Source organism: Chlorocebus sabaeus, chromosome 7 (genome assembly GCF_047675955.1).
Source record: "Chlorocebus sabaeus isolate Y175 chromosome 7, mChlSab1.0.hap1, whole genome shotgun sequence".
In the NCBI taxonomy this organism is placed as follows: domain Eukaryota; kingdom Metazoa; phylum Chordata; class Mammalia; order Primates; family Cercopithecidae; genus Chlorocebus; species Chlorocebus sabaeus.
Window position 1 is genome coordinate 27,355,801 of NC_132910.1, and position 7,211 is coordinate 27,363,011.

A 7,211-nucleotide genomic window follows, 5' to 3' on the forward strand; every position below is an offset into this window, starting at 1 on the left:
GCTTGGAGATTTCTCAAAGAACTTCAAATAGAACTACCATTCAACCCAGCAATCCCATAACTGGGTATATGCCGAAAGAAATGTAAATCATTTTGCCATAAAGACATGTGCACACGTATGTCATCACAGCCCTATTCACAATAGCAAAGACATGGAACCAACCTAGATGCCCATCAATGGTGGACTTCATAAAGAAAATGTGGTACATATACACTATGGAATACTAAAGAAGAACAAAATCATATCCTTTGCAGCAATACAGATGAAGCTGGAGGCCATCACTCTAAACGAATTAACACATGGACAGAAAACCAAATACTGCATGTTCTCACTTATAAGTGGGAACTAAACATTGAGTACCCATGGACACAAAGAAGGGAACAATAGATACTGGGACCTACTTGACAGTGGGGGTTGGGAGGAAGATGAAGATCCAAAAACGACCTATCTGGTACTATTCTTATTACCTGGGTGATGAAATAATCTATACACCATACCCCCACAACACACAATTTACCCATGTAACAAACCTGCATGTGTACTCCCTGAACCTAAAATAAAAGTTGGAAAGAAAAAAAATTCAAGAAGTGTTAAATACAAAGTAGTATGCCATGAAAAGTCTCCCTGTGCTACAAATGGAATGCCAAGTTTACTGTGTTTTACACTGCCACATAGGAGTGAATCTGAACAAAGCAAATGGAGAACATATGCCAGAGCCGAGCATGGTAGCTCATGCCTATAACCCCAGCATTTTGGGAGGCCGAGGTGGGTAGATCACCTGAGCTCGGAAGTTCGAGACGAGCCTGGTCAACCTGGCGAAGCCTCATGTTTGTATTATCTACCAAAAATACCCCCCAAAATTTAGCAGGTGTGGTGGCACACGCCTGTGGTCCTAGCTACTTGGGAGGCTGAGGTGGGAGGATTGCTTGAGCCTGGGAGGTGGAGGTTGCAGTGAGCCAAGATCACGCCATTTGCACTCCAGCCTGGGTGACAGAGTGAGATTCCATCTCAAGGAAAAAGAAAAAAAAAGAACATATTCCAGAAAGGAAGTAATCCAATGAAGTCATGGGAAAAAAAATGGTCCCAAAAGATGAAAAATATAAAAAAGATTAGAACCAAGTGTGTTTTTGGAATACTTAGGAAAGGAGTAAAAAAGAAAAGTAGAATATTTACAGGGAATAAAAGCAGTACTATTCTGCTGATGGCTCATTGGCTAGGGAGAGCTAATGGTTAGATTTTCATGAATTATGTGAGTTAGTTTTTAAATACAGTCATTATTAAAAATTAAACTATGTACTTGCAATTGAATGAACTATGTTAAAATTATACTACAACAGATTTTACTGTTTCTGGGAAGATGGTCAGTGTACTGTACATTGAAGCTCATTAAACAAAAAAAAATTCAATCTGATAAAAAAGCAATTCTTGGTCAGGTACGGTGGCTTACGCCTGTAGTCCTAGCACTTTGGGAGGCTGAGGTGGGTGGATTACGAGGTCAGGAGATGGAGACCATCCTGGACAACACGGTGAAATCCTGTCTCTACTAAAAATACAAAAATTAGCTGAGTATAGTGGCGTGTGCCTGTAGTCCCAGCTACTCAGGAGGCTGAGGCAGGAGAACCGCTTGAACCCAGGAGGCAGAGGTTGCAGTGAGTTGAGATCGTGCCACTGCACTCCAGCCTGGGTGATAGAGCAAGACCCCGTCTCAAAAAAAAAAAAAAAAAAAAAAAAAAAAGTACCTGCAAGAGTATCTGTGGTATATACAGAGGAGTAGAATTGCTGGAACATGGGGTATGCCAGTGTTTAGCTTTATGAGATAATGCCAAACTGTTTTGCAGAGTAGTCATAGCTATTTTTTCTTTCATCAGCAGTGGAAGCGCATTCCTCATTGCCTTGCATCCTTGGTAATGGTTGCTATTATCTAACTTTAAAAGGTTTGCCAATTTAGTGGTGTGAAATGTTATTTCATAATGATTTGAATGTACATTTCCTTGATTACAAATGAGGTTGAACATCTTTGCATGTTAGGGTCTTATGCTTCTGTGAAATTCTAAATTCTTACTCACTTCTGTTTCTTTTCTTTTTTTTTTTTTTTCTTTTAGAGATGAGGTCTCACTCGGTTGCCCAAGCTGGAGTGCAGTGGTGCAGTCATAGCTCACTGTAACCCCAGACCCTTGGGCTCAGGTGATCCTCCTGCCTCAGTCTCCTGAGTTAAAAGAAAAATTTGGTAGAGACCGGGTCTCACTGTGTTGCCAGGCTGGTCTGAAACTCCTGAGCTCAAGCAATCCTCCTGCCTTGGCCTCCCAAAGTGCTGAGATTACAGGCATGAGCCACGGCACCCAGCCTTGTCTTTTCCTTTTTGATCTATGGAGATTCTTTGCATATTCTAGATGCTAATAATTTGCCAACTAAATGTATTGTGAAGATCTTCTTAGTAAGTAATTGGATGTGGGAGGGGAAGAAGAAGTAGTATAGAATTGCTCCTAGGTTTCTAGTTTGGGAAACTGATTGGATGATGGTACAGTTAAACTAGGACATAGAATAGAGGGGGAGAAACATCTCCAGGAGAGGAGAATTAATTCGGAGTTTAAAGTTCCTATGGGATATTCAAGTGGAGACGTCTTAGAGAAATTTGGCTATTGGGCTGGATGTGGTGGCTTGCACTTGTAATTCCAGCTTCTCTGGAGGCTGAGGTCAGAGGATTACTTGAGCCCAGGAGTTTGAGGCTGCACTGAGCTACGATTGCACCACTGCACTCAGAGGAAGACCCTGTGTCTAAAAAAATAAGAGATTGAAAAAAAAAAAAAGAAATCTGACTATAGGGGTTTGGAGATTAGGCCAAGCTCTGTTATGCTACATTAGTTCTGTGGGATCTTATATGATGAGCCTTTCAGGAGATTACAGTTGGAAGGAGAGTGAGTGGTAATTCTCTAACTCATTTGTCTTCTGCCCATCCCGCCTTCTCCAGGCCATGGATTCTCCAATCTAAATTTCTTATGAAATAAATATCCCAACCAAGTGACACACAAGACACTTCATCTTAGTTAATAATTACTTTATTAACCTTTTGGTCTTTTAACATTTAGATAGTCTTTCTCAATATTTCCAGGAGAGTACCTCATTTTTATTTTGAAAACCATTCAGCACATTTATCTTACATAATATGCAGAGCATATATCTATCTGTATTTTTAAAATTTTCCTGTTACTCGTTGATACATAGTACATAATTACATAAGTTATTCCATGTACACTGAAAACAATATAGGAAATATATACATCTAAGACTTCTACTTTGTACAGTCTTTCATTAAATAAGAATATTTACACATACATTTTCAGCTATTTCTACCCTCCTGTATGTATTTGGAATTGTATGTAGGTAGCCACTGAAAGAATATGGGCCCCTTGGGAGGATGGCAGTGGAAGTCCATGAAGTAAAGGGCATTCTTTAAAAAGCAGATTGTATTATCATTTTGATTGCCTTTTAGTTATTTGAGATTCTGAGAATTCTGATAAACCCCAAAGCAGAAAGATTCCTTAGTACCCTTGGAAGATGGGAAAGGTGAGGGAAATACTGGAAGCAGGGTTAGGACTTGGCACATCCACTAAGAAGATAGCACCTCAGTACAGCTTACATTATAGTACCAGGGTAGAGTTATTACTGAGTAGCTTAGGATGATGAACATTGACCTTCCTACAGGAGTAGGAGCAGCTGAGTTGGTGACCATGATAGGTCACCTTTTAGTGGAACTGCAAACTAAGAACAATTAGGGCTTGACATATACTCCATGTAGGGAAGTGATGGGAGAGGCAGCCTCTGTGTGGTCCATCCTTGGCAGCACTTTGTTTCCGTCTGGTTTTAGGGAGATCTTTTAGACCTGTAAGAAGAGAAAGGGGACATAAAAGTGTGATATTCAGACTCTGACTTCAGACTGGGTTTTGCTTGGAACATATTTAGCTCATAGATAACCCAAAGATCCTCAGGTAAAGGATGTGATGAGCTTTCCTGCTGCTATGCATTCATTATGGATTACAGGGGTTGCTTTTTTTTAAAGCCATGAAAGACTTGGGGAAAATATGTCAGTTTTGCTTAGATAGTTATAGCTGTACTTTAAGGTTGACAGGTAATCAGGGTAACTTCTAATACCACATAAGATGGTGCCTCAGCATTTAAATAAATGGAGGTAGGAGAGGGCATGGTGGTAACATACTTTTAAACAAGTGATTGCAAAGCAAACCACAATGCAAGTATTTCTGACTCCCAAGATTGCCATTTCCTAAGAGCAATTCTGCAAGCAAAAGCAAACCTACCTTTCCTTGCTAACTGCTTTCAGTAAATTCTTGATGGCCTTAGATTCTGGATTCAGACACCTCTTCTCACCCTTCTTTTTCATTGTAGCACTGCAGAAATAAATAGGGATGAAAATATTTAAAACAATGTTGGGTCAATAAAAAAGATGGCATACACAGTTCTGAAGTCCGACATTTAAGTTTCACTCTGCATGTTTTTGTTTGCTGTATATTAGTTTTAGAATCATCATAAACCCTTACTGATCTTTTGTTATTATCATTACATATTTAATACAGTATATAATTACAACCAGGGAAGTGATAATCAGATGAGATTTCACTCACATGATCTCAACATGTGGACAAAATTGACTTGGAGGAATAATTTCAAGTTTTTCTAAAGACCTTGGATTAACAGGTTGATTACTAATGCTGATGCAGGTACAGCGTACAGTTCTTGAGAGAGGTATTCCTGTAGGAAAAGAGAAAGGAACAGCAGAGAAAGTTAGCACAGTATTCATGTTAGACATCTAATGTAGACTGGTGGTATTTAGCAGAACCTATATCCCCATATTAGCAAACAGTCACTTAATCTGAGGAGGAATGAATCGCATCATAACACAATTGTAAATGATTAAATAGTTGTTTATCTGGAAGAAGAGAATTGCAGCTTATTGATTATAAAGTCAAACCCTTAAACACCGTTCATGTGGTTCATTGAGCTTAGTTAGGTAAGGAAGTATCTATCTCATCTCTCTCCGCATTCCCTCATTTTCTCTCTCTATCCTCCCTCTTCCCCATCTTTTCTGTCCTCCTTCCCTTTTTCCTTCTCTTTCTCTTATTCTATTTGTTTTTCTCACTTCAATTCATATAAGTTTTATGATCTGAAGGAATCTCTATTTATTTCCCTCTTATTTATAAACATGCAGTGAAACTTTTACAAATACATTATTTCTGTATTTTTAGAATTTATACCTATTCCTATTTCTCATTTTACAAATTAAGTATCCTTTGATGTTCCTTACCTTGAATGCCACTTAGAGTCAGAAAGACAAGGCAGCAAATCAGAATGGTAGTTTGATTCATGGTGCTGAGACTGGAGATTCCTCTGCTGCGGGCTCAGAATATGTCTAAGCAGTTGAGGAATGTCTCAGAAAACGTGAGGCGAGTGTGCCGTATTTATCTGCAAAGGCATTTTCCCTCCCTAATTCTGATTGGATAACATTACAGTTGACTTAGCAAAACCTGCTGGCTGTTCCTGGGGAAGTCCCATGTTGCAAAATCGAAGGTATTATGTTTATTTATTGTAGCCTACAAGTTATGGAATTTCCCTCTGCCCCTCTGTTTTTTGGTAATAGTGAATTAGGTTTCACTTTCCAAAACATGAACTGTTTCTTGAAAAAAAGAACTTCATTGCATATAGAAAAAAACAAAGGTTGCAATCCATTCTAACTATGCTTTTTCTCAACACTTAAACTTTTATAGTTAATTTCAGAGGCTATTTTTAAAAATATCCCCAGTAATAGAAAATTTTCATCCTTTATAGGTAAACCTAATTTTTTGGTAACAGCAAGTTGTGCCTGATTATTAGAACAGTGATTTACCTGGACAGTGCTCCTTGATCAAATACTATAAAGTAATAGGATTGGCTTGCTCAGACAAGGTCAAAGATATGGAACTGGCAAGTTTTAAATAATTCAATAAATGCTTTGTTCATTCATAACACCATTAGATTAAGTAAACAGCCTCCAACATAACTATTTTGAGGGAAAGCACTGCTCATTTGGGTATCTAATTTCTGGTGTGTTAAAACAAGTTTCATGTCCTACAACAGTCCCTGAATGAAAACATCATAAGATGGTATCTAGGATGGTGGGAGAAAAGGATTCATAGCTATCTTAGGGTTATTGTAAAAAACAAAGGGTGCTTTTTGAGGAAATGAATTTAAAAGGGGAGGTATGCATAGAGACAGACTTTGGGAAAGCAGCTTGAGACAGGAGGGAAACAGGTTGATTTAAGATGGGGTTCAGCTGCAAGAGACTGTTAAATGCAAAGGAAAAGAAAAAAAGTGTCAGCCATTGAGCTAGTAACAATGATAACTGAAATTGGCACAATTTTAACTGGATGATGAATTGTGGCAAAACTTAATTTCTTAGCATTCAATAGTACTTGGCTGATTATTTATAGTAGCTAGCAGTAGAAACACGTGATACTCATAAAATGGAACACATGTTGAACCTGAAAGTGGAAATTTAACAGAATCCATGGATATAGTGGTCCTTGGTTGTGTTCTTTGCGAATGATTAATAACAGGGAATCCAAGATGAATTACTGTTTCAAAAGCAGGCACCACCCTGCAATGAGAGATCTGAGGCAAGTGATATTTAGAACCTAGGAAAATATATGGGAGTTCTTTTCATAGTCAGCTGGGCTGCAACAATGCAGGGATTGGTCAGGGAATGGAAAAGCTTCCATCCTAGGATGAGGCTACTGTACCTGGCAGATACTGTCTCAGAACCTGGTATCAGGGGCCAAGAATAAAGCCTATATCTGCAAACTGGGCACACACAAGACTTGGATCCTCAAATGCAGGAACTTCATCATTGGAACAGAGAGTGAGTTGCTTGGGGAAAATGGAGTTTGCTAGAGAGCTGAATCCCATGTTAATCTGTTCTAGGGACTGGAATAGAGCTAAGCTTTCAAGCGAATAAGTCAGCAGAATTAGCTGTGGGAAACTGGAAAGACAAAAGAGAGGGAGGTGAGGTAGAGACTGACAGAACCCGAAAGACTTTCACCTAGCAAAGAGGCGTTCCTTCTGATGAAGGATTCTTCCATGTCTATTTATGCAGAACAAACATTTGCCTGTGAATAGAATGCCAACAAATTTCAGAGAAATGTCTGACATCATTAATGGAAGAG

General features: G+C 38.8%; 1 protein-coding gene across 1 annotated transcript; it reads right to left on the reverse strand.

The window, feature by feature from the left end:
- Positions 1 to 3,040: 3,040 nt before the first annotated feature.
- Positions 3,041 to 5,452, reverse strand: CXCL10 (C-X-C motif chemokine ligand 10). Its single transcript, XM_007998941.3, has 4 exons — positions 5,318 to 5,452; positions 4,638 to 4,764; positions 4,314 to 4,403; positions 3,041 to 3,880 (listed from the first exon to the last, which is right to left on the reverse strand). The coding sequence occupies exons 1-4, from the start codon at positions 5,376 to 5,378 to the stop codon at positions 3,862 to 3,864; spliced, it is 297 nt and encodes a 98-aa protein (XP_007997132.2). The 5' UTR covers positions 5,379 to 5,452; the 3' UTR covers positions 3,041 to 3,861.
- Positions 5,453 to 7,211: the final 1,759 nt, after the last annotated feature.

What these genes read in the sequence shown, in the direction of transcription:
- CXCL10 (XM_007998941.3), bottom strand. Translation starts at nt 5,378, where the DNA reads ATGAATCAAACTACCATTCTGATTTGCTGCCTTGTCTTTCTGACTCTA. An exon ending in GACTCTAAGTGGCATTCAAG is followed by an intron (nt 4,765 to 5,317) that starts GTAAGGAACATC and finishes CTTTTCCTACAG; the next exon opens with GAATACCTCTCTCAAGAACT. An exon ending in TGTCCACATGTTGAGATCAT is followed by an intron (nt 4,404 to 4,637) that starts GTGAGTGAAATC and finishes TTATTTCTGCAG; the next exon opens with TGCTACAATGAAAAAGAAGG.